The following is a 27,953-nucleotide window of genomic DNA, read 5'->3' as shown; positions in this document are numbered from 1 at the left end:
CTCACTGACACATTTCCCAGGTCACCCAGCAGGTGCACATGTGTACTCATTACTCACTGACACATTTCCCAGGTCACCGGCAGCAGCACAGGTGTACTCATTACTCACTGACACATTCCCCAGGTCACACGGCAGGTGCACAGGTGTACTCATTACTCACTGACACATTTCCCAGGTCCCAGATTTTCTAAGCACAGTCAGTGACATGGCAGGTAGGAGCTGATTGGCTGACTGTTTATCACTCTCCATTTTATCACTTTTGAAGCTTAGAGAATCTGGCCCAAAGTGTCTGGTACTTTATCACCGGCCAATCAGCTCCTGACTGTTAAGTTACAGGCTGGGTTTAAAAAGGGACAGTTAGGAGCTGATTGTCCCAGGCACTTTATCACTTCTCCTCCATTATCGCAGCTTAATCTACCCCTCAGTGAGGAGACCTGAAAAACATGAACTGTGTGGGGTCCTGAGGACCGAGTTTGAGAACTCTTGCACGACGCCATTCTCTCTCACATAAATGGGTATACAAATGGCCAACTAACAATGAAATAGAAAAAATATAACACGTCTGATTGTGAATTGGCTGCAGATCATTATAGAGATATATATATATAACTGCCCATGCGAAGAAGCAAACTGCCAGGTGATTGTGAGTTGGGCAGAGACCCGGCCATGATCATGAAGCACATTTGGGCGGTGAGCGCTGTCCTCCCCTCCATGTTACATTGTGCGCTCGCCCCAATATGAACCCACGCTGCCGTATAACAAAGATAAAAAGCAAATATCAATTTTATTAACACATGATACAAATCTGTTTTTCTCCCAGGAGATTTCATCCCCCTCTATAATATAATCATTTCATATATAAATATTATACACCATTTCTCTGAATATCAGGAAGTTCCAGTGTAGCAGGAATGAAGCGGCTCCCGGCCTTAACTGGGTCAACTGGAGAACATACAGGTAGGGTGGAATTTATTGCTGCAAATAACACACCATGGCTAAGTATAGACCGGACATATCCCAGATTAATTAAGCCGTGATAATTTGTTTAATATCGAAGTGAAGCTGCCCATATAATCTGTTGTCCCATTAGCCAATTAGAATCATTTAGCTTTAACTGGCTGCCAATCTTAATCAATGTCTCATAGGGTCTGCAATAAAGCCTACTACCCCTGCTGCATCTTGTTGCTACATTGCCATCCTGCATGTTGTACAGTAACCGCGTCTATGCCACAGACCCGTCGGCTGATTGGTCACCACCTCCTCTTGCCACGCTGGGTACCAATGCCAAGTATAACTGTAACATCTCCAATCACAGCTCGTCCAGTCACATCTCGTCTGTCCGCACTTTCTTAGACAGGTCCCTGTTCCGCGGCAGGTTCTCTCGCTCTGGGGAGAGAATAGGTTCGGGGGGCACCATCTCCTCCTGTCTCTCCAGAGAGATCGCTGCCCCCCAATTGTTTGCATCTGTCCCTTCCTGCTCTGGGGCATCAGTGGGCTCTACAAGAGGTTCCTGCATCTTCTCCCACAACTGCGAAACAGGGGGTAGCTTCTCTGCGATTACGGGGGGCTCTGTGACCTCGGAGATCTCCCCTTTGTTCAGGATGTTTCTGGAGATAACTGGGAATACATTAAAGGATGATGTCACTCGGGCAGTGTATTCCAGAAGACTGGCATATCTGCAGCTGGCGATGCTGCGAGTACCCCACTTTGTCATCATACCCACCTCTATAAACATCCTGAGCATTTATAATGGTGCTCTTACCTCCAGTAGGGGTGTACGTGGAACCATCACTCAGGACGGCTCCGGAACGGAGCGGGTAGTAATTGGGGTAGATCAGCAGAGCCAGGGAGAAGAAGAGGATCTGCAATTAGAGTGACAGCTCTGTGACAAGCACACGTGGGAAGAGAGACGAGAGGAGTGATCACGTTGGACATACCAGGACACAGGTGCCCGTCTGAGCAGCTTTGTTGGAGGTCTGCTTGATGAGGGTCTGCAGTCTGCGGAGTTGGGTGATCAGGGACCTAAGAGGGAGAACAGATTGACAGAAATGATCACCTTGTCCCTGACCTCAGTAACCCCTCATCTCCTTCCTCTCCATACAGACTCTGCCACACACAGCTACCATCCTAACCCCACACAGCTACCATCCTAACCCCACACAGCTACCATCGTACCTCCCCCGTGTATAACCCACACAGCTACCATCGTAACCCCACACAGCTACCATCCTAACCCCACACAACTACCATCCTAACCCCACACAGCTACCATCCTAACCCCACACAACTACCATCCTAACCCCACACAACTACCATCCTAACCCCACACAGCTACCATCGTACCTCCCCCGTGTATAACCCACACAGCTACCATCCTAACCCCACACAGCTACCATGGTACCTCCCCCCGTGTATAACCCACACAGCTACCATCGTAACCCCACACAGCTACTATCGTAACCCCACACAGCTACCATCGTAACCCCACACAGCTACCATCGTACCTCCCCGTGTATAACCCCACACAGCTTCCATCTTACCTCCCCCCGTGTATAACCCCACACAGCTACCATCGTACCTCCCCCGTGTACAACCCCACACAGCTACCATCGTACCTCCCCCGTGTATAACCCCACACAGCTACCATCGTACCTCCCCCGTGTACAACCCCACACAGCTACCATCGTACCTCCCCCGTGTATAACCCCACACAGCTACCATCGTACCTCCCCCGTGTACAACCCCACACAGCTACCATCGTACCTCACCCGTGTATAACCCCACACAGCTACCATCGTACCTCCCCCGTGTATAACCCCACACAGCTACCATCGTAACCCCACACAGCTACTATCGTAACCCCACACAGCTACCATCGTAACCCCACACAGCTACCATCGTACCTCCCCGTGTATAACCCCACACAGCTTCCATCTTACCTCCCCCCGTGTATAACCCCACACAGCTACCATCGTACCTCCCCCGTGTACAACCCCACACAGCTACCATCGTACCTCCCCCGTGTATAACCCCACACAGCTACCATCGTACCTCCCCCGTGTACAACCCCACACAGCTACCATCGTACCTCCCCCGTGTATAACCCCACACAGCTACCATCGTACCTCCCCCGTGTACAACCCCACACAGCTACCATCGTACCTCCCCCGTGTATAACCCCACACAGCTACCATCGTACCTCACCCGTGTATAACCCCACACAGCTACCATCGTACCTCCCCCGTGTATAACCCCACACAGCTACCATCGTACCTCCCCCGTGTATAACCCCACACAGCTACCATCGTACCTCCCCCGTGTATAACCCCACACAGCTACCATCGTACCTCCCCCGTGTACAACCCCACACAGCTACCATCGTACCTCCCCCGTGTATAACCCCACACAGCTACCATCGTACCTCCCCCGTGTACAACCCCACACAGCTACCATCGTACCTCCCCCGTGTATAACCCCACACAGCTACCATCGTACCTCCCCCGTGTACAACCCCACACAGCTACCATCGTACCTCCCCCGTGTATAACCCCACACAGCTACCATCGTACCTCCCCCGTGTATAACCCCACACAGCTACCATCGTACCTCCCCCGTGTACAACCCCACACAGCTACCATCGTACCTCCCCCGTGTATAACCCCACACAGCTACCATCGTACCTCCCCCGTGTATAACCCCACACAGCTACCATCGTACCTCTGCCCAGCGCATTACACACAACTACCTCCGACTCGCCACGCCATACATTATACCCCACACAGCTACATGGATTACCCCACTACCATCATAGCACTGACCCAGGTATTACCCCACACAGCTGCCATCTTGCCTATAATTCACACCCCTCCCCCATACAGCAAACACACACACACACACACACACACACAGATACACACACATACACAGACGCACTCACACACATACACAGACACACTCACACAGATACACACACACAGATACACACACATACACAGACGCACTCACACAGATACACCCAGACACACTCACACATTGTGCTTTTCCAGCTCCAAAACCTTTTTGTGCAGTTCCTGGTTCTGTGCAGAACAGGCCGTAACTCTGTAATAGATCAGAGAGAGCTGCGGTTACTTTCCAGTCCCTGGTATGCGGAGCAGCACTCCCCCCGATGCCCAGGGCCCTACAGTGTGCCCACTACACAGTCGCACCTGCTTTCCAGCCCATCGATATATTCCTTCTTGCGTTTCCGGCTGTCCTGAGCAGACTGCTTGTTCCTGATCTTCCTGCGCACTTTCTTCAGGATCCGTTCCTCTGCCTGTGAGATGGAGGAGCAGCCGGGGTCACAGTGTGCGGAGGTGCCGGGGATTCTGTATGTACTACGCTGTCTCTGTCACTCCTTGCCGGGGACACTGTGTAACATTCTAATGGAGAACACGCTGAGTGCTGCCAAGTGTCAGGTACTTACTGACGGCTGCAGCCTGGATGGATCTATCTCTGCAACTCACACACGGGGCATGCTCAGGTCAAACTGCCATATGGCTGGGAGAAGTCACCATCGATGGCGGCATGTAAGGATGCGACACCAGTAGTCACTATCAATCCATCAGATTCTATTATTTGCTAAATAATCTGACTGGTTACATATGGGGCATAAAGCAGCGTCAGATCCTGGAAACTCCAGTGTTCACAGACCAGGGTCCGACCAGGGTTTTTGGTGTAAAAGGGGTTAGTCACAGGTAAAACTGCAGCAGAAAGTGAAAGGAAGGCAGCAACTGAAGAAGCAGTGTGTGCTAGGCAGAAGCGGCCCTCCATACCCAAACAAGAGTGGCCCCTAAGCTTCATCTAAGAACGCTTCAAATCTCCTAAGCAATTAGGGCCCAAATAGAAGCTGCACCTCTTAACCCTTTGAGTGCCAAGTGAATTTGTCAAAATAGATGTGAAAATTGAAAAGCAAACGTATTTACTCATCGTAATGGACATGTAATGTTTACCTTATATGGGAATAATCTTTTTTTTTAATACATTTTTGTTTGAATTTATATAACCAAGATCCCAGAGATGTTGGCACTCAAACGGGTTAATAAAATGAGAAAAAAGAAAGAAAAAGTTGTGTCTCAATTTTAAAGTATGTTATAATATACGAGTAATTGGGTAATTTTGGAGAATGGGTATTTATGCAACATATGGGTTACCGGGAACTATTTAGGGATTCAATTAGTCTAAATGGGTGTTTAGTGCAGTAACGCAAGTCTCTGCACCAGGGGATCTTCCACACTGTGGCCCTTATTCTGGGAGAACGGGATTAGATGTTGCGCATATAGGAAGTGGCATGGTAATAAAGTACAGGGATAGCTTAGTTGTGTCAGGGGCCACATCAATGGAAAACACTAGAAATAGGAGGACAAAAGCACAAAGAGAGGTGAAGAAACTCTACTGGTTGTATATTGCCTATAAATATCATTAAATAACCCACATTTTCCCTGAGGAGACAGCTATAGGAAAACAACACAGCAGTCTCATTCCTACAGCATGTGACCTTATCATAGTGATGTCACAATGAGCTCAACAGCATGTGACATCACAGTGATGTCACAATGTGCCCAACAGGCACAATAGGCTCCACAGCACAGATCATTTTCATTTCTCTGCATAGAGAGCGAAGATGATGGATTGTTTTATTTGCCTCCTGCTATTGGCAGGAATGCTTATTGAAGTCTCAGATGGACAGAAAACATCACTTAGTCCACTGAGCGACGAAGATGAAAATAATATATTGGAGATGACAAATCAACTATTGAAGGAAAGACTTGCCATGGCCGTTCCCAAAGTGATTGTCACAGAGGGAGCACTGTTAGTCCCAGCTCAATCTCTGAAGACGGCTCTAAGTCGCATGGCTGGCACCGAGGAGCCCGACACAAACATGAGAGAATTACAGCCACCTCCATCAGGCTGGGCCTCTCAGAATAAGGAGCTAATGCCGGAAAGTCGCATAGCTGGTACCGAGGAGCCCGACACAAACATGAGAGAATTACAGCCAACTCCATCAGGCTGGGCCTCTCAGAATAAGGAGATAATGCCGGAAAGTCGCATGGCTGGTACCGAGGAGCCCGACACAAACATGAGAGAATTACAGCCACCTCCATCAGGCTGGGACTCTCAGAATAAGGAGATAATGCCAGAAAGTCGCATGGCTGGTACCGAGGAGCCCGACACAAACATGAGAGAATTACAGCCACCTCCATCAGGCTGGGCCTCTCAGAATAAGGAGCTAATGCCGGAAAGTCGCATGGCTGGTACCGAGGAGCCCGACACAAACATGAGAGAATTACAGCCACCTCCATCAGGCTGGGACTCTCAGAATAAGGAGATAATGCCGGAAAGTCGCATGGCTGGTACCGAGGAGCCCGACACAAACATGAGAGAATTACAGCCACCTCCATCAGGCTGGGCCTCTCAGAATAAGGAGATAATGCCGGAAAGTCGCATGGCTGGTACCGAGGAGCCCGACACAAACATGAGAGAATTACAGCCACCTCCATCAGGCTGGGCCTCTCAGAATAAGGAGATAATGCCGGAAAGTCGCATGGCTGGTACCGAGGAGCCCGACACAAACATGAGAGAATTACAGCCAACTCCATCAGGCTGGGCCTCTCAGAATAAGGAGATAATGCCGGAAAGTCGCATGGCTGGTACCGAGGAGCCCGACACAAACATGAGAGCATTACAGCCAACTCCATCAGGCTGGGCCTCTCAGAATAAGGAGCTAATGCCGGAAAGTCGCATGGCTGGTACCGAGGAGCCCGACACAAACATGAGAGAATTACAGCCAACTCCATCAGGCTGGGCCTCTCAGAATAAGGAGATAATGCCGGAAAGTCGCATGGCTGGTACCGAGGAGCCCGACACAAACATGAGAGAATTACAGCCACCTCCATCAGGCTGGGCCTCTCAGAATAAGGAGCTAATGCCGGAAAGTCGCATGGCTGGTACCGAGGAGCCCGACACAAACATGAGAGAATTACAGCCAACTCCATCAGGCTGGGCCTCTCAGAATAAGGAGATAATGCCGGAAAGTCGCATGGCTGGTACCGAGGAGCCCGACACAAACATGAGAGCATTACAGCCAACTCCATCAGGCTGGGCCTCTCAGAATAAGGAGCTAATGCCGGAAAGTCGCATGGCTGGTACCGAGGAGCCCGACACAAACATGAGAGAATTACAGCCACCTCCATCAGGCTGGGCCTCTCAGAATAAGGAGATAATGCCGGAAAGTCGCATGGCTGGTACCGAGGAGCCCGACACAAACATGAGAGAATTACAGCCACCTCCATCAGGCTGGGCCTCTCAGAATAAGGAGATAATGCCGGAAAGTCGCATGGCTGGTACCGAGGAGCCCGACACAAACATGAGAGAATTACAGCCAACTCCATCAGGCTGGGCCTCTCAGAATAAGGAGCTAATGCCGGAAAGTCGCATGGCTGGTACCGAGGAGCCCGACACAAACATGAGAGAATTACAGCCACCTCCATCAGGCTGGGACTCTCAGAATAAGGAGCTAATGCCGGAAAGTCGCATGGCTGGTACCGAGGAGCCCGACACAAACATGAGAGAATTACAGCCAACTCCATCAGGCTGGGCCTCTCAGAATAAGGAGATAATGCCGGAAAGTCGCATGGCTGGTACCGAGGAGCCCGACACAAACATGAGAGAATTACAGCCAACTCCATCAGGCTGGGCCTCTCAGAATAAGGAGATAATGCCGGAAAGTCGCATGGCTGGTACCGAGGAGCCCGACACAAACATGAGAGAATTACAGCCAACTCCATCAGGCTGGGCCTCTCAGAATAAGGAGCTAATGCCGGAAAGTCGCATGGCTGGTACCGAGGAGCCCGACACAAACATGAGAGAATTACAGCCAACTACATCAGGCTGGGCCTCTCAGAATAAGGAGATAATGCCGGAAAGTCGCATGGCTGGTACCGAGGAGCCCGACACAAACATGAGAGAATTACAGCCAACTCCATCAGGCTGGGCCTCTCAGAATAAGGAGATAATGCCGGAAAGTCGCATGGCTGGTACCGAGGAGCCCGTCACATACAAGAAAGATCTAGAACCAGCTCCAATATATTGGGACAATGAGGAGGACGAATTCCTACCGGAAAGTCCTATGGAAGCTGTTACCGCGGAGCCCGACACCGACATGGAGTCAAATCCAGAATCTTCAGATTGGGACACTGAGGATAAAGAGCAAATGTCGGATAGTCCAAGGGCTGCTATTACCGCGGAGCCCGACACAGACATGGAGGAGGAGGAGGAGTCAGCTCCATCTGATTGGGACACCCAGGAGAGACAGCTAATGCCAGTAGGTGACATTAAAGGATATTTTGAGGATCTGAAAGATGACATGAAGGAACAACAAACACAAAGCATCGCCATCATCTGCTTTGCTGCCTTTGTCATCACAATCCTACTTACAGCAGTTGCCATAGCCATTATCTATTACCATCATTTCCGGCAAACCAGAAGATTGGCGAGGTGGACAAATACCAGTTCCAGGCAAGATGCTGATCTAGAAGCTGGCAGCGATTCCAACCCTGAATCATTGGGCTAAAATGTATTTCTGCAGAACATCAGCGCAGAATGTGTTCCACAGGCTCAACAGAGTCATGTCCATTGAATGAAGGGTTGAGGGGAAGCTCCAAAATATTCCAACTGTTCCTGATGGACCAATACCATTGGAGCTCCCATACCCCCTGGTCCCATTTCATCATAATCTGAACATACAACAAAACTGGGGATTAGGGCTACTGGCGACACCCCAAAAACAAAAACGACATTGGGCAGCCACCTCATGGGTGTGTTGGAAGAGCTGCTAACCCCGACCACACCCACTTAGTGCACAACCCTCCCTTGGTAATTCCTAACTCGCCCTCCCTGCCCCCCCCCCCCCCCCCCCACAGCCTAGCCCCAAGTTCTCCCCCTTGCGGACTAAATTTAACTCTCCTTTAAAATCTATCACTTTTTACATAAATGAATAAGTCTGCTTATAATGTGTGCTAATGGCCCAAGAAGTCCAATATGTGAATCAACACTAAAACTCTATATAAAAGCCTAACTACTCCTCACCTTTTTGAGGTGAAGTACCCCACAGTGACCACTAGAGGTCACGTGACAGAACAAATTACTGTTTTGTTTCACACTTGCTGGATATGGTGAGAGGGAGCGAGAGGACAGAGATTGGAGGTAGGAGGGACTAAGCCGTCATTCTGATGGGCTTTTAACTAGTTTTATATTATACCCCTTTTACACCGTCAAAAAATCCAGGTCAGCGGCGGGTCAGACCCGGATCCACGGTGAAAATGGGGTGAAGCTGTGTCCATTTACACAGGTCCTACCCAGGTCAGGACCTGGGTAGAACACGGTCAGGACCCGTGTAGAGACCGGTGTAAATGGTCCCGCTGCGGGTTGAGGCACCCGCAGTGGGTCCTTGCACGGCGTGCAGCGCTGTCCCCTCTGCTGCAGGAGGAGGTGGGTGTCTACTGCTGATGAGGGGTGGGGGGGGGGGGGGAGAAGCTGTCAGGCTGCTGAGGGGGGAGACGGAGGGGGTGCTGGCCGCAACTGCTGAACTAGTAGTTCCCATCTGCCGCAGGGACTCTGCCAATGACAGCTCATTGGCCGCAGGGACCCCGCGGCTCTGTCTCCCCCCTCAGCAGCCTGACAGCCCCCCCAGCAGCAGCAGGGACCCCCCTCCCCCCGCAGCAGCCAAGAGGGGCGAAATTGCTCATTGCCAAGGGGCAGGGCCATGCTAAGAGCATTAGGGGCTCCCGGACATATATATATATCTCCACATATCTATCCATCCATCCATCCAATCTCCACATATACACATATAAATATATATATATAATTATAAATAGCCACTTCTGGGGGGGGGGGGGGAGCTGTCCCTCTGTCTGCTGGGACATTAGGGAGCCCCTAATGCTCTTAGCATGGCCCTGCCCTTTGGCAATGAGCAATTTCACCCCTCTTGGCAACGAGCAAACCCCCCCCCCCTGGCAACGAGCAATTTCACCCCCCTTGGCAACGAGCAAGCATTTTTAATGACATCCACAAGAAAACGCAGGGCTGACCCAGGTTCAGTGTAAATGGTGCAGACCCAGGTCCGACCCTGGTCGAAGTGCCGTGTACCCCTTTTACACCAAGGCAAAAACCCAGGTTACACCGAGGTTGGACCCAGGTCAGCGTTGGTGTAAAAGGGGCCAACCCAGGTCCAGTAACACTGGTTTCCTACCCAGGTCCTGACCAGGTTTGAACACTGGTTGGACCTGGGTCGTGGGCAGTGTATAAATGGTCCCAACCCAGGTTGGGATATCAGGGTAGTGCTGAAAGGATACCAGAAGTGCTGGACGCCTTTGCACAGCGCGTTGCAGTGGCAAAAGACAGCAGCCAGGAAGGATACGGGCAGTGCACACAGAAATCATAATTGGATGCAGTACCATTTATGTTATTTTTTTGGGGGGGGGGGGGGGGGGGGCAGCACATGGGAGATTCGGTCTGCTGCTGCAGGGGAAGGGGCTGGGGGGAGCACATGGGTGATGCTGAATAAAACGTTTTGAAAAATATTTCACACAATAAACAAACCAACATTTTTCAGTGCTAACTTGTCATGTCTTTTAATTTGTATTTTAAATCATTGAGGGAAGGTTGGGAAAAAGCAGGGATGACCCAGTTTCAGTGTAAACGGTGCAGACCTGGGTCACATTGCTGTATAAATGGGGTATGAAGCTGGGTCCAACCCTGGAAACTCCTGTGTTCAATGACCAGGGTCCGACCAGGGATTTTGGTGTATAAGGGGTAGTAGGTGAGGCTGAATAAAGACTTGCGTCCATCTAGTTCAACCTATGTTTATAATATCTTATCCCTTGTTGTATAGTATGTTCTGATTATGTTACTATTTATACCCGTGGATGTTTTTAACCAATAAATTATCCAACCTTATTGTAAACGTATTTATAGTGTCTGCCGACTTCTCCAGGAAGAGAGTTCTACAGTTTGACTGTTCTGACTGTAAAGAAATGTTTTCTTCGAGATGAACAAAATCTTTTTTCTTGTGCCCTTGCGTCCTATGGGCAACATCCCATCTTAATACACTCCCATCTTAGTAAATGATAGGCTCACGGGACAGACTAGCTCATCCAGATCACCCTTTTCCAAAGAAAGGCAAAAAAAACCCCTTTTCAGGAAAGAATCCAACTGTCAGGATAGTTCCCGGATCAATCACAGCAGCAACAGTTCCAATACGAACAACATCAGATCCATGTCCCAGCTGAGGTGACAGGCCTGCCTGGTGTCATAGACTAGGCTGATGTTAGAGTGTACCTGGAGGGACGTACCCTAGGGGGGCACCGTCAGCAGGAGAGATGTACCCTGGGGGGGCACAGTCAGCAGGAGAGACGTACCCTGGGGGGCGCACCGTCAGCAGGAGAGACGTACCCTGGGGGGGGGGGGGGGGCGCACAGTCAGCAGGAGAGACATACCCTGGGGGGGGGCGCACCGTCAGCAGGAGAGATGTACCCTGGGGGGGCACAGTTATCAGGAGAGACGTACCCGGGGGGGGCGCACAGTCAGCAGGAGAGACGTACCCTGGGGGGGGGGGGGGGGCACCGTCAGCAGGAGAGATGTACCCTGGGGGGGGGCACAGTTATCAGGAGAGACGTACCCGGGGGGGGCGCACAGTCAGCAGGAGAGACATACCCTGGGGGGGGGCGCACAGTCAGCAGGAGACACGTACCCTGGGGGGGGGGGGCGCACCGTCAGCAGGAGACAAGTACCCTGGGGGGGGGCACCGTCAGCAGGAGAGACGTACCCTGGGGGGGCGCACAGTCAGCAGGAGAGACGTACCCTAGGGGGCGCACAGTCAGCAGGAGAGACGTACCCTGGGGGGTGCACCGTCAGCAGGAGAGACGTACCCTAGGGGGCGCACCGTCAGCAGGAGAGACGTACCCTGGGGGGCGCACAGTCAGCAGGAGAGACGTACCCTGGGGGGCGCACCATCAGCAGGAGACACGTACCCTGGGGGGCGCACCATCAGCAGGAGAGACGTACCCTGGGGGGCGCACAGTCAGCAGGAGAGACGTACCCTGGGGGGGCACCGTCAGCAGGAAAGACGTACCCTAGGGGGCGCACAGTCAGCAGGAGAGACGTACCCTGGGGGGGTGCACCGTCAGCAGGAGAGACGTACCCTAGGGGGCGCACCGTCAGCAGGAGAGACGTACCCTGGGGGGCGCACAGTCAGCAGGAGAGACGTACCCTGGGGGGCGCACCATCAGCAGGAGACACGTACCCTGGGGGGCGCACCGTCAGCAGGAGAGACGTACCCTGGGGGCGCACAGTCAGCAGGAGAGACGTACCCTGGGGGGGCACCGTCAGCAGGAGAGACGTACCCTGGGGGGGGCGCACAGTCAGCAGGAGAGACGTACCCTGGGGGGCGCACAGTCAGCAGGAGAGACGTACCCTGGGGGGGGCACCGTCAGCAGGAGAGACGTACCCTGGGGGGCGCACAGTCAGCAGGAGAGACGTACCCTGGGGGGCGCACCATCAGCAGGAGACAAGTACCCTGGGGGGCTCACCGTCAGCAGGAGAGACGTACCCTGGGGGGGGGCACCGTCAGCAGGAGAGACTACCCTGGGGGGGGGGCTCCGTCAGCAGGAGAGACGTACCCTGGGGGGCGCACCGTCAGCAGGAGAGACGTACCCTGGGGGGCGCACCGTCAGCAGGAGGGATGTACCCTAGGGGGCGCACCATCAGCAGGAGAGAAGTACTCTAGGGGGCGCACCATCAGCAGGAGGGATGTACCCTAGGGGGCGCACCATCAGCAGGAGAGACGTACCCTGGGGGGCGCACCATCAGCAGGAGAGACGTACCCTGGGGGGCGCACCATCAGCAGGAGAGACGTACCCTGGGGGGCGCACCGTCAGCAGGAGGGATGTACCCTAGGGGGCGCACCGTCAGCAGGAGGGATGTACCCTAGGGGGCGCACCATCAGCAGGAGAGACGTACCCTGGGGGGCGCACCGTCAGCAGGAGAGACGTACCCTGGGGGGCGTATCGTCAGCAGGAGAGACGTACCCTGGGGGGCGTATCGTCAGCAGGAGAGACGTACCCTGGGGGGCGCACCATCAGCAGGAGGGATGTACCCTGGGGGGCGCACCGTCAGCAGGAGGGATGTACCCTAGGGGGCGCACCATCAGCAGGAGAGACGTACCCTGGGGGGCGCACCGTCAGCAGGAGAGACGTACCCTGGGGGGCGCACCATCAGCAGGAGGGATGTACCCTGGGGGGCGCACAGTCAGCAGGAGAGACATACCCTGGGGGGCGCACCATCAGCAGGAGGGATGCACCCTGGGGGGCGCACCATCAGCAGGAGGGATGTACCCTGGGGGGCGCACAGTCAGCAGGAGAGACATACCCTGGGGGGCGCACCATCAGCAGGAGGGATGCACCCTGGGGGGCGCACCATCAGCAGGAGGGATGTACCCTGGGGGGCACACCATCAGCAGGAGGGATGCACCGTGGGGGGCGCACCATCAGCAGGAGAGACGTACCCTGGGGGGCGCACCATCAGCAGGAGAGACGTACCCTGGGGTCGCACCATCAGCAGGAGAGACGTACCCTGGGGGGCGCACCATCAGCAGGAGGGATGTACCCGGGGGGGTGCACCATCAGCAGGAGGGATGTACCCTAGGGGGCGCACCATCAGCAGGAGAGACATACCCTGGGGGGCACACCGTCAGCAGGAGAGAAATACCCTGGGGGGCGTATCGTCAGCAGGAGAGACATACCCTGGGGGGCGCACCGTCAGCAGGAGAGACATACCCTGGGGGGCGTATCGTCAGCAGGAGGGATGTACCCGGGGGGGTGCACCATCAGCAGGAGGGATGTACCCTAGGGGGCGCACCATCAGCAGGAGGGATGTACCCGGGGGGGTGCACCATCAGCAGGAGGGATGTACCCTAGGGGCGCACCATCAGCAGGAGAGACTACCCTGGGGGGCGTATCGTCAGCAGGAGGGATGTACCCTAGGGGGCGCACCGTCAGCAGGAGAGACATACCCTGGGGGGCGCACCGTCAGCAGGAGAGACATACCCTGGGGGGCGCACCGTCAGCGGGAGAGACATACCCTGGGGGGCGCACCGTCAGCAGGAGAGACATACCCTGGGGGGCGTATCGTCAGCAGGAGAGACATACCCTGGGGGGCGTATCGTCAGCAGGAGAGACATACCCTGGGGGGCGCACCGTCATCAGGAGAGACATACCCTGGGGGGCGCACCGTCATCAGGAGAGACGTACCCTGGGGGGCGCACCGTCAGCAGGAGAGACGTACCCTGGGGGGCGTATCGTCAGCAGGAGAGACGTACCCTGGGGGGCGTATCGTCAGCAGGAGAGACATACCCTGGGGGGCGCACCGTCAGCAGGAGAGACATACCCTGGGGGGCGCACCATCAGCGGGAGAGACATACCCTGGGGGGCGCACCGTCAGCAGGAGAGACGTACCCTGGGGGGCGCACCGTCAGCAGGAGAGACGTACCCTGGGGGGCGCACCGCCAGGGAGCCGGGCAAGAAGCCACTGGGCAGGGAGCAGGGGGGGCGGTGCAGAGTACCAGGGAGCCGGGCAGGAGAAGACGCTGAAGCAGCAGAGCACTTCCAAAAAAAGAAAAAGCCCATACAAACGCATAGGAAGCCATTGATTGGCTGAGACCTCTCTCAGCCAAGCTCTCCCCTGGCAGGGGACGCGGGTAGGGAGCCCACTCGTGCATATGTAATGAGTGGGACCAGTGTGAAGTGAATATTAATGATCGGCTCCCCGCCCCCTGCTGGCGTAATGTGTAAATAAAATAATAATTAAAAATGTAATATATATTCATGTGCTGCACATGATTCCAAATAGCACGCCCCTTCACATTAAACAATAACCCAAAACTTTATTTGAAAAGATCACTAGTTCACCTTAAAAAGATGCTGAATGCAAAACGGTAAATCATGGCGAAAATCATGCTGAAAGCAGTTCTCCATCCTGGCATTGAATACACTCTCGGCGAATCCCAGTGAAAACCCCATTGAAATACACCAGCGACTTGCAGCGAGCAGGAAACGGAGAACTGGCCGCACTCACTGGTCGCTTTCGGCGAACAGGGAACATTGAATAGGGTGAGTCACATTTACAGTGAAAAAAGATTCTCCGTAGATAGTGAAAACAGCCCGATTCGCCACCCCCCCCCCCCACACACAAAAAAAGGGAGCATTGAATACTGCTCATTGCGTGCAATGACGACTCGGGCTCAAGCTAAGACGCCATACCTTTGTGAGTGGCAGGTTATTGGGCAACGCCACACCCTCCTGAGATAGAAGCCGCCTCTCCTCGTCAGTCAGGTGGAGCTCTGGGTACTGTAGATACAGAGAGGCCGATATGATGACAGAGGTGAGGACACAGACAGATCTACGGACAGGGCATGGTTCCTTACCAGGGCCTCCACGGAGAGCAGGTCGGTAGAGATGCCCCGGACGGGTAGTGCTGTAGGCTTGCACATGCCCACTTGCAGAGCGGGCAGCTCGTTCACGATGCAGCTTTCAGGTATGAGGACAGAAGAGTGCCAGTCCTCTGCTAATATATACAGACAAGGGCTATCAGCCTTACATTGCATCATCTCCTCAACAGCTAAACATATTACAGACCAACACGAGGGAATACTACAAATGAAACCACATTTGCACCTGCATGCAACTTGGACAGTTTACTGACTTGTGCACGCCCTCCTGCAAGTTTTATAACTAAATATACTTTGCAATGTTAATGTTGTTCTGCCTCATCAACTATAAATGAAGGTCTTGCTATGCTGGAATGGAACATTCATGTCATTTGTTTACTGGTGTCTGCAGCATCCCCCAAAGTACCAGGAGACCAGGCCAGGAGCCAGTGGTGTAGCTAGAAATTCTTCTCCCCGCTGCCAACCCCCCCCCCCCCGCCCCACCAATAAGGGGCGAGGCGATGGACTAAGGGCGCCGCTGGCTGAGCTGACAGGTGGCCCAGGCAGGAGTGAGCGCTGAGCTGTTCCCGCCCTGTACATATCTAATGAGCAGGGACCCAGTGCAATGCATATTTAGTGAGCGGGTCCCCATTCCGTGCATATGTAATGAGCGGGGCCCGCTAATTACATATGCATGGGGGCCCGTTCATTTAATATGCACTGCGCTGGGTCCCCGCTCATTAGATATGTACAGGGCGGGAACAGCTCAGCGCTCACTGCTGCCTGGGCCGCCTGTCAGCTCAGCCAGCGGTGCCCCCCACAGACCCCGCTGGCGCCGCTTCCTCCAGCTGCCGCGGGGTCTGCCACATATTACCAGGAGCTGATTGGTTGATACTTTATCTCTCTCTGATTTGTTATGTGGTGTGATAAGACAGAGCTAACGGTGTGATAGGGAGTGCTGCCCAGGTCACCGTCATGCTCGGATGTATGGCCAATGTAAGCAGTCTGTGAATCAGAGGGAGTTGGCAGGAAATGCTGGGTCAGCTCAGTACCTAGCTGTATAGACACAATGCTGCTCATATCACTGTGCAGCTTGCGCTCCTCCATAGACCCAATATCATAGACCAGCTCATACACCGGGGTGGGCTGGGGCAGCGGGGTGCTGGCGTCACAGTTACTGGGGGTTTCTGGACGAGGGTCATCTGAGAAGCCGCTGTCACTCTCCGGGGACTCGCTGGCACCTGCCTCCGTGTTGTACACATCATTGGGATTTATCATCATCTTCAGGAACTCATCGGGGTCTTCTCTCTCGCTCAGACCCTGCAATCACAAAGATGTTACAGCGCCGATCCCGACACCAAAGCCACAGGACAGAGACCGGTGCGGAAAACCCCCTCTAGAAATCCTGCATTTGCCCCTGTGGACTGCTTATAAATAAAGTTAGGGCCCAGTGTGATGGGCCAGGCAGGCATTGCACACATTATTGTCACCTGTATTACAGTGCATCCAGAAACATGTAGGAAAAGCCCCAGGGATGAGCCAGGGCCCCGCTCTACAGACTGTAATACTGGCTCCGCAACTTTCTGACAGCTGCTGGGTTTCTTCTCAACAGATCAACATAGATGGCGGGATCCCATTGTAGCCTAATGGCTACTTACAGCAGTGCCGGCTGGACAGTGCCGTCAGCTCTCACTGAGCATGTGCAGACACCTCCCCAGAGGTACATCCCGCCCAGATTGCATTGTATATGCGACCATAATAAATGGACCTAGAATACAAAGCTGTGTGACACCAATCACAGGCGTATATGTAAAACACTCAGGACATGAGCCGTATTGAATATATCCCAGATGTTGTGTTGGCGTGGGGCGAGTTTCCTCCTAGGTGCTGCATGACAGACAGCGGGACAGGTAGACAGCTCACACTCAGCGGCAGTACAGCACACAGTAGCTCACACTCAGCGGCAGTACAGCACACAGTAGCTCACACTCAGCGGCAGTACAGCACACAGTAGCTCACACTCAGCGGCAGTACAGCACACAGTAGCTCACACTCAGCGGCAGTACAGCACACAGTAGCTCACACTCAGCGTCAGTACAGCACACAGTAGCTCACACTCAGTGGCAGTACAGCACACAGTAGCTCACACTCAGCGGCAGTACAGCACACAGTAGCTCACACTCAGCGGCAGTACAGCACACAGTAGCTCACACTCAGCGGAAGTACAGCACACAGTAGCTCACACTCAGCGGCAGTACAGCACACAGTAGCTCACACTCAGCGGCAGTACAGCACACAGTAGCTCACACTCAGCGGCAGTACAGCACACAGTAGCTCACACTCAGCGGCAGTACAGCACACAGTAGCTCACACTCAGCGGCAGTACAGCACACAGTAGCTCACACTCAGCGGCAGTACAGCACACAGTAGCTCACACTCAGCGGCAGTACAGCACACAGTAGCTCACACTCAGCGGCAGTACAGCACACAGTAGCTCACACTCAGCGGCAGTACAGCACACAGTAGCTCACACTCAGCGGCAGTACAGCACACAGTAGCTCACACTCAGCGGCAGTACAGCACACAGTAGCTCACACTCAGCGGCAGTACAGCACACAGTAGCTCACACTCAGCGGCAGTACAGCACACAGTAGCTCACACTCAGCGGCAGTACAGCACACAGTAGCTCACACTCAGCGGCAGTACAGCACACAGTAGCTCACACTCAGCGGCAGTACAGCACACAGTAGCTCACACTCAGCGGCAGTACAGCACACAGTAGCTCACACTCAGCGGCAGTACAGCACACAGTAGCTCACACTCAGCGGCAGTACAGCACACAGTAGCTCACACTCAGCGGCAGTACAGCACACAGTAGCTCACACTCAGCGGCAGTACAGCACACAGTAGCTCACACTCAGCGGCAGTACAGCACACAGTAGCTCACACTCAGCGGCAGTACAGCACACAGTAGCTCACACTCAGCGGCAGTACAGCACACAGTAGCTCACACTCAGCGGCAGTACAGCACACAGTAGCTCACACTCAGCGGCAGTACAGCACACAGTAGCTCACACTCAGCGGCAGTACAGCACACAGTACAAGGTTGCACATCTGCGCATTAATAGCTCTTCAATTGACTTAAGAAAGTCTTTAGGAAACTTTCGGATAAATTCAGGTCAAATAAGACTTTAGTCCATTACATTAATATATCCTGGGTAACACAATATGCAGCTTTCTCTTGTTGTCGGCTAATCCGTTTACACACCCTTATGTGTGTGTGTGTGTGTGTGTGTGCGGGCCGCCAGGCGGAAGGGATACTGCAGCAAATAGCACTGACCGCTGTTTACGTAAAGCCCTAATGGGCCGCATGCAATCTAAAGCAAATAATTGTTTGTGGATTAGAAAAACAAATGTATAATCACGTTTGGGATCAGAGCTAATTTATTAAGCAAACACTAATCAGGATACAGCTGCATTTACGCAGGCGTGGGAATAGAGTACCTATAATTAATCTGTATCAGCATGCTGTGCCTGCCAGTAGTGCATGCAGGGGGGGTTTCTGAGTCCCCAAAACACTGCAGACCGAGCAGAGAGATGCCCATACACCGTACAATTATTGTATACAATATTGCATCGCATCTCATTGCATTGCACAGGTTTGGCAATGCAATGAGATGAGATGAGATCTAGTACAAAAAGTATGTGCTGCGCATCCTTTTTGTACTAGATATCATTGCATTGCAAAACCTGTGCGATGCAATGAGATGAGATGCGATATTGTATACAATAATTGTACCGTGTATGGGCACCTTAAGCCCCCGTGTGCCCCCCCCGTGCCGTGATTCGGGGGCACAGGGGGGCACAAATCGCAGCATTGGGGCTTAGTAATATGGTGCCCAGTCTCATGGGGGTATTCTCATTCTGCTCTTCTCCCCATCTACAACATGCTGCTGCTGTAGATAAGATTGTGTGTTTGTATGCAGTATATGCTTATATGTATGTGTGTAATGTATTGTCACATACAGTATACTTTGTGTGTGTGTATAAGGGAACAATTGTGTAACGCGCCAAATCCTAATTGCTCAGCTCTAAATAACTGGATACTGGAAGCTCACCTCTCTCTGTGCGCCTCATTTCACATAAAAGCATCAGGAAATGTTTATTTTATATACGTTATTCACAGGAAACACCAGCATTTAATAGGGCACCGCTGCAGCGCCAACTGGGTATTATGGGGTCAATTCAATAAGGATGGAGTGTGTGTCGTCAGTCGCATATATGTGACACATGCGCACAGTGGAGGAAGGGCACAATCCAGTTAGAAATTGTCATTTTGCTGCGAGCCTGTGCGTCAAGGAGAAGTGGTGAGACCACAACAGCGAGTTAGCAGAGCCACACAGAAGGCTGTTAGCATTGGGCATTGGGAAGGGGTGCCCCCGAATTTCTGTACATGTGGAGTTTCTCTCCCCTTTCACCTGCTCAGGTGAATTTCTGCAGAGAAAGGGATGAGAGTTTGGAACTGAATTGTGAAGGCAGTTCGCAGTGAGAGGTAGCGCGCAGGACCTGACAGGAGTCACCCACACACATTACACACAGAAACAGCATTCAATAACATTTGCCACTTACCGTCTGTCCGCTGACCTGCCATTCCTCATACAGTTTGTCGGCTGGAAACCCATTGGGCTCGGACAGGGGAAAGGTCACAGCGTCTGACCCCGGGAACCCTTCTGGATGGAACAGTTCCTCCTGCGACTCAAAGATGGATCCAAGCAGCAGCTCTGATCGTGACAAGTCCATGTTCCCAGAGAAGGGGGCGCAGAGAGCAGGATGGAGAGGCACTGTAATGACACACACAGACTTCATACTACTACAGCCTAGCGAGCAGTCACGGCAGCGGTACGCCTGAGGGATATAGCATTTATACCGTATCTTTCTTTGGGAGGATTGGAATAACTCGCTCCTTATATAAGATACTATTGTGTCTGCAGTACAGCATTAAACACACAGGCACACACACACACACACAGACTTCATACTACTACAGCCTAGCGAGCAGTCACAGCAGCGGTACGCCTGAGGGATATAGCATTTATACCGTATCTTACTTTGGGAGGATTGGAATAACTCGCTCCTTATATAAGATACTATTGTGTCTGCAGTACAGCATTAAACACACACACACACACAGACACACAGACACACACACACACTTACTTCTCCTGTATAAACCCCAGCAGCCACTTCCCTCTACCTCTGCAGCTGTCCCCAGCACGTCTCCGCAGAAAGAGGCGATTACCTGCCCAGGGCCAGCGATGGGAATGGACCCGCACTCCAGCCGCAGATTAGATCGCAGGGTTCCAGGATCTGAACATCCTGGATGGGGCAGCCGGGTCCACCCTCTAGTCCTGAAAGGGGAACGGAGCTGTTGTTTGGCAGGTTTAATGGGTGTGTCCCGCCCCTTGCACCTGTCACACAGGATGACTGGGAGCTGCTAATGGTGACCGAGATTAGATAGGTGTGTCTCTGCAGAGCACGTGAGGTAGGGAAGAGTCGCCTTGCAGGAGGAGTGCAGCAGCTGCCTTACAGACGCACATCAGAGCCGACTGCTCAGAGTGACTGGGGGGAGCCCCTCCGTGTGGCTGGCACAGACAAACATTCAGGGGTGCTCATGCATCCGGATGACAGGTCCTCAGGCAACAGGTCGGAACTATATGGGCAACACGCATTAGGCCGGCAGATATGTGATACTCGCACAGGGGGTCTGCATATGCTAATGTTACATGTGTCCCCTTCCTGGTATAATCTGACTTCTAGTTACTTATCCCGGCCCATAATAAGTTAGGCAGAGATGCGGGAACACTGGGCCCATGAGACGCTGCGGCCAGCAATCCCGCACTTACGCCTGCCTCCTCGTACTGGGGGCGGGGGAGAGGGCACAATACAATCCCAGGACAACACACCAGCCTGCGGAACACAAGAGGCGCAGCGCGGTTACAGGAACGGCAGAGAGAATTTATACAAATGACAGAGAGAGCTTCTAAAACAGACAAGCATACCAGCCAATCAGATTCTCTGATCCTCTGTCCATTGTATTCTAGAAAATGTTAGACAGAATCTGATTGGTTGCTATGGGCAACACCACCACAGCAAGTAAAACTACATCTAGCTTTTGAAGCATATGGTTTGAGCGGGCTTACTAGTGTGTGTGTGTGTATATATATATATTCTGACGAAGTCCTAGTGACAAAACGCATAGGGGCGTGGCCTGGCGTCATCATTTCTGTTCGTCCAAGGATCAGCTGAAGTTGCCGCTGCTCAAATCCTTTCCCCACGGGAACCCTCATGCTGTAAACGGTGCGGTTCTGTCTAACCGCCCGCTGTGGTACGTGATTCTGTACTTTGTGATCCAGTGTTTTAAAGGAAATAAAATATTGTACCATCTTTGATCTGCACTATGGAGCGCTCCTGTTCATTTCTTTTATAGAACAAATTTGTCACCTGTGGAAACCAGGTTGTGTGGAGCTGCCGGGTTGAAGAAGAACCCAGAGTGCTTGTACAAAGAACTGCATTACCCACATTTGGGGCAAAGAAACTTCCCATCAGTGGACATTTCTTTTAAGGTGTTTGCGCACATCATTCTTTTCTGATATATATATATATATATATATATATATATATATATATATATATATATATATACAGATCCAATAACTGTAATGGCTGTAGGTTGGGGCTGAAGAAGGGGGTCACTCCCCGAAACGTTCCCCTGTACATTTGAATACATTGTTTTTGCATGTAACCAGTCTCCTGAGTGCCGTTATTGTTCTGCATAGAACATTGGAAGCTTTCTATATATATATATATATATATATATATATATATATATATATATATATATATACAGGTTGAGTATCCCGTATCCGAATATCCCTTATCCGAATTATTCCGAAAACCTTTTTTTTTTTATAAAAACTCACTGGGGACATTTGTAACAGCACTACTGAGGACATGATATGTAACTGGCACTATATATGTACAAGAAAATGATTGCTTGGCATTCAAATTCAATATCTGAGATAGAACACAAATTTTGTTTCATGTTTTAAAACCTTGTTTTTTGAACAAATAAAATATATTTGTGTGCATTTCATGTGTTTGATGTGTTTATACAGCATAAATGCAAGATACTTCAAAATACATAATTGAAATATTAAAATATTCCAAAATACGGAATAATCCGTTATCCAAAATTCTCCTGGTCCCGAGCATTTTGGATACGGGATACTCAACCTGTATATATATGTCCAAATCCCCAGTGGGGAATAAACGGCACTCAGGAGACGGTTCAACTTGATCAGCAAAACAAAGTGTATTGGGGACATTTTGAGGGACAAACACCGTCCTCAGCCCAATCCTACAGCACAGCCCCACACCACATACATCAGCTTTATACTCACCAGTTCCCGGGACTTCAGGCGCCGCCGCATCCACGGAGCCGATAACCGGAAGTGGTCACCGTCTCTTCCGCCAGCTGGATGTTGCTTGGCAACCCCCTGGCTTGCGTTTCACCTAGCAGGAAGTGAGCCGCGTTTCCTCCTCAGGTCTGACCCGCATGGACGCCTCCGTTGTCAGAAGCCCAGGAACTGAAAAATACAACAAAATACACATAAAACATTGAAATGCAAAATATAACAGAGGCAGCGCCTGGCTGTATAATGGGAACAGTGAAATCTCACTGGCTCAAACAATGCATGGGGGACGCCACTGTGATGCTGCCGTCTCCCTGCAAGAATCACCGCCAGCCAAGTTACACTATATCCTATACGCATCTCGGCTTAAGCACTAAATACATATCATAACAGGATAATATTAACAATACATGAATAGAGAATCATTAAAGGCTAAACATCATATAGGTATATAACACCACAGAACACTTTACTGTCACTTCTAGAACTCCTATAGGAGACTGTTCCAGTTAATTCTCTCATTTAACCCCTTGGGTGAAATCGTATCTAAGAGAAAAATCCACTCAGATTCCTTTAGCAACAGTTTTTTGGCCCTGTTGCCCCCCCCCCCCCCCTCAGTAACTCAGGGACACAATCAATCATAAAGTATTTGAGTTGTGAAATCGAATGGCACTTGCTTTTGAAATGGCGTGCCACCGGTTGGTCCACCTCTCTACCTTTAAGCGATAGATTAATGGCCGATCGGTGTAACGCCATTCTCCAGAATGGTCTGGCCTATATAATAAAGCCCACAGGGGCATACAATGGCATAGACAACCTGTGATGTTCCACACGTCATCACATGTCTGATGGTATATATTTTTTGGGAGTGCGGGGGTTTGAAAGTTACATGCGGCACAACTGTAGCAGCCAGGTGGCTTGAAATGTACAAGTATGACCAGCAGGCTAGATAGTAAGCTCTTTGGAACAGTGCACTGCAGGCCTGATTGGTCAGCAATGTAAATGTTCACAGAGTTGGACGATTTTTTTTTCACTGCACAAAAATCCTCAAAAAATTGCGCCTGCATCCTGTGGTGTGTGCGCAGAGAGGTGCAGCTGCGAATGAGACGCGCACTCAGGATGTACCGGGCATTGCTGGGCTCTGACCAATAGTGGCTGCTACCTTGAACGCTTGACTGCTCACACTGGAGGCTGCTTTGGCCGGGTATTCAGGGCTCTCCTGGAAGGAATAGAAATAATAGTGATAGCTATAGTATCAGAACTATCGATGGTGAAATCATTCAAATTGATGGCAGAATATCAATCAGACCAATGTTTTGCAACCCATTACCATGCCGAGTACTAGATATACAGTTGTGCTCATAAGGTTACATACCCTAGCAGCAGAATGTGTGATTTTCTGTCCATTTGTCAGAGAATATGAATGATAACTCACACACGATTCTGTCACTCATGGTCAGTGGTTGGGTGAAGCCATTTATTGTCACACAACTGTGTTTACTCTTTTTACATCATAATGACAACAGAAACTTGTCCCCTTTCACATCAATGACAGCTTGATGTCTTTTGTGGTAGTTGTGGATGAGGCTCTTTATTTCCTCAGATGGTAAAGCTGCCCATTCTTCTTGGCAAACAGCCCCCAGCTCCTGTAAGTTCTTGGGCTGTCTTGCATGATCTGCACATGTGAGATCTCCCCAGAGATGATACAATGATATTGAGGTCAGGAGCCTGAGATGGCCACTCCGGAACCTTCACTTTATTCTGCTGTAGCCAATGACAGGTGGACTTGGCCTTGTGTTTTGGATCATTGTCATGTTGGAACGTCCAAGTACGTCCCATGCGCAGCTTCCGGGCTGATGAGGGCAAATTTTCCTCCAGTATTTTCTGATAACACGCTGCATTCATCTTGCCATCAATTTTGGCCACGTTTCCAGTGCCTTTATAGCTCACACATCCCCAAAACATCAGCGATCCACCTCCGGGTTTCACAGTAGGAATGGTGTACCTTTCCTCATAGGCCTTGCTGACTCCTCTCCAAATGTAACGTTTATGGTTGTGGCCAAAAAAAACAATTTTGGTCTCATCACTCCAAATGACTGTTCCAGAAGTGTTGAGGCTTGTATTGTAAGCGAGATGCTTTGTGGCATTTGCGTAGTAATGACTTTCTTCTGGCGACTCGACCATGCAGCCCATTTTTCTCCTACCGGTAAAGCCTCCTTATTGTGCATCTGGAAACAACCACACCACTTTTTTCAGTCCTGTATTTCAGCTGAAGTAATTTGTGGATTTTTCTTTGCATCCGAACAATTTTCCTGGCAGTTGTGGCTGAAATTTTTGTTGGTCTTCCTGACCGTGATTTGGTTTCCACAGAATCCCTCATTTTCCACTTCTTAATGAGTTTGAACACTGCTGATTGACATTCTCAATTGCTTGGATATCCTGTTATATCCCTTTCCCATTTTATAAAGTTCAATTACCTTTTCCCGCAGATTCTTTGACAATTCTTTTGCTTTCCCCATGACTCAGAATCCAGACACGTCAGTGCAGCACTGGATGAAAGATGCAAGGGTCTTTCAGGAGACCAGAAACTCACTGACCTTTTATACACACACACACTGATTACAAGCATACAGATCACAGGTGAGGATGGTTACCTTTAGTAGCCATTCAAACCCGTTTGTGTCAACTTGTGTGCTTGTTATCAGGCCAAAATCTCCAGGGTATGTAAACTATTGATCGGGGTCATTTGGGAAGTTTCTGTTGTCAGTATGATTTAAAAAGAGTAAACACAGTTGTCTGACAATAACTGGCATCACCCAACACCAACCATGAGTGACAGAAAAGTGTGTGAGCTATCCTTCATATTCTCTGACAAATGGCCAGAAAATCACAGATTCTGCTGCTGGGGTATGAAACCTTATGAGTGCAACTGTAAGTTGTTCGTTTTTCTCAACGCAGGTGGTTCAGGTTGCTAGGGGAAGGTTGTTAGTGTTGCTAAGCGCAGGTGCTTCCAGTAACTAGGAGAAAGTTGTGTCACTGAGCGCAGGTGTTTACGGTGTTAGAGGAAGGTTGTTAGTGTTGCAAAATGAAGGTGGTTCCGGTAATTAGGGGAAGGTTGTTAGTGTCACTAAGCGCCAGTGGCCCGGTAATTAGGGGAAGGTTGTTAGTGTCACTAAGCGCCAGTGGCCCGGTAATTAGGGGAAGGTTGTTAGTGTCACTAAGCGCCAGTGGCCCGGTAATTAGGGGAAGGTTGTTAGTGTCACTAAGCGCCAGTGGCCCGGTAATTAGGGGAAGGTTGTTAGTGTTGCTAAGCGCCAGTGGCCCGGTAATTAGGGGAAGGTTGTTAGTGTTGCTAAGCACCAGTGGCCCGGTAATTACGGGAAGGTTGTTAGTGTCAGTGTCAGTTTTAGGGCAATGTCACTTTTTGTGGTTCAGGTGTAACAATGGATTCGGTATGAAATTCCAATGGTCAAAATCCCGACAGGATCAAAATCCCGAATGGGTCATAATACCGACAAGGACAAAATCCCGACATTTAAAATCCAGACAAGGTCAAAATACGACATATAGAATGTACAGGTGAAACAGTCAACATGACTTTGTGTCGACAGGCCGCGAGGTCAACATGTTTTTTTTTAACCCGAATGTCGACATGGTCACAGAAATGAACTGCAGCCCCTCGCATCACTCGCTTAGCTCGCCATGCTTCGGGCACGGTGCCTTGCTGCGCTCGGCCCACTATTTTATTCACCGTAGTGGATGGTAGGGCATGAAATACTGCCTGTCAGCACATGTTGGGTCAAAAAACAGTGAAAAAAAACATGTCGACCTCGCGACCTGTCGACACAAAGTCATGTTGACTGTTTCACCTGTACATTCTATATGTTGGTATTTTGACCTTGTCGGGATTTTAAATGTCGGGATTTTGACCTTGTCGGTATTGTGACCCATTCGGGATTTTGACCTTCGGGATATTGACTGCATCCTGTAACAATAATGAGCGTGTATTGTATGTGAGGCACAGGTATAACAGCGAGAAGAATGCTGCAATGTAATAACCCAAGGAGGAAGCAGACACTGAAACTGCTACATTACCAGGAAAACGCATTTATGCTCAAAGGTTACATCTGTCTACCTTCACCAGAGAGCTTATGGGCAATGATCTACCACTGCACCGGCATTGTCTGTGGGTAATGACCCGCTTGGGTATTTCCTGGTAACCACTTCCTCCTGTGCTGCTAGAAGCACTAGGTCAGACATATGGGACTACAACATGTAAGTAGATAGAAGTAGTAGCACTTACGGTGGCCCCTGAATTGTGTCTCTTCTTACGCAACCCCTACGCGGCTGCAAATCTGTCATTACAATGCATGATTTCAGGACCAGATGGTTTCCCTACATCGATGGCAAAGGAGAAACGATCAAGTTTCAAATGTTTTTATGGTGCCGGGACACGGAGCATAGCTCCACCCCCCCCTCCCCACACCCGGAAGTCCCGCCACCGAGTTCTGATTGTCCCACGGCCTATTCAGTCAGATATAATGGATGACCATCGATAGCTACAGCAATCGATGGTTATCCAAGTAAGATTTTACTATTATCGATGGCAGGGTGCAAAATCGCCATCAATGCCAACCATCGATGGCGTCTGCACCAATGCCCATCCCTACTCTGCAACAGGCAAAAACCTTTACTACCCCTCATGCCCACACACCTCTTCCGCCAGCGGGTCCCCACTGGCGGAAGTCACTGCCCTGCCTCCTGTTCTACTGCCCCGTGACCTCCGCCAGTGGGGACCCATTCACCCTGTGTTGCCCACATTCCCCTATCATGCTTTACCACCCAGCCTCCTGCTCTCATGTACCCTAACTACCTCCCAGTAGGAAGGAGACACTGACTCAGGGCCACCATCATGTACTCCTGTGCTGCCACCAGCGGCGTAGCTAGGATTTTTGCGCCCC

The 27,953-nt window shown here is 51.2% G+C and overlaps 1 protein-coding gene across 8 annotated transcripts in view; it reads right to left on the bottom strand.

Annotated features, from left to right (window-relative positions):
• Positions 1 to 711: 711 nt before the first annotated feature.
• The window catches only part of CREB3L4 (cAMP responsive element binding protein 3 like 4), a 32,000-nt gene continuing 4,758 nt past the window's right edge, over positions 712 to 27,953 (bottom strand). For 2 of the 8 annotated variants that reach the window (XM_083166129.1, XM_083166127.1), the window contains exons 2-14: positions 27,296 to 27,387; positions 24,155 to 24,211; positions 22,981 to 23,166; positions 20,738 to 20,928; positions 20,150 to 20,361; positions 16,573 to 16,840; positions 15,518 to 15,657; positions 15,354 to 15,440; positions 4,206 to 4,312; positions 4,030 to 4,098; positions 1,938 to 2,022; positions 1,763 to 1,862; positions 712 to 1,617 (exon numbers count right to left, since the gene is read on the bottom strand). In XM_083166129.1, coding sequence (XP_083022255.1) covers positions 1,325 to 1,617; positions 1,763 to 1,862; positions 1,938 to 2,022; positions 4,030 to 4,098; positions 4,206 to 4,312; positions 15,354 to 15,440; positions 15,518 to 15,657; positions 16,573 to 16,840; positions 20,150 to 20,361; position 20,738 — 1,362 coding nt within the window. In that variant the 5' untranslated portion in view covers positions 20,739 to 20,928; positions 22,981 to 23,166; positions 24,155 to 24,211; positions 27,296 to 27,387 and the 3' untranslated portion in view covers positions 712 to 1,324. Of the gene's footprint in view, positions 1,618 to 1,762; positions 1,863 to 1,937; positions 2,023 to 4,029; positions 4,099 to 4,205; positions 4,313 to 15,353; positions 15,441 to 15,517; positions 15,658 to 16,572; positions 16,841 to 20,149; positions 20,362 to 20,737; positions 21,086 to 22,980; positions 23,167 to 24,117; positions 24,212 to 27,295; positions 27,388 to 27,953 lie in introns of those variants that run through there. The other 6 variants (XM_083166128.1, XM_083166132.1, XM_083166133.1 and 3 more) reach the window with 6 other exon arrangements.

Source organism: Crinia signifera, chromosome 12, assembly GCF_055691185.1.
Source record: "Crinia signifera chromosome 12, ASM5569118v1, whole genome shotgun sequence".
Classification (NCBI taxonomy): Eukaryota; Metazoa; Chordata; class Amphibia; order Anura; family Myobatrachidae; genus Crinia; species Crinia signifera.
Note: the sequence above shows the minus strand (reverse complement) of the source record. Positions and strands in the feature narration are given on the sequence as shown.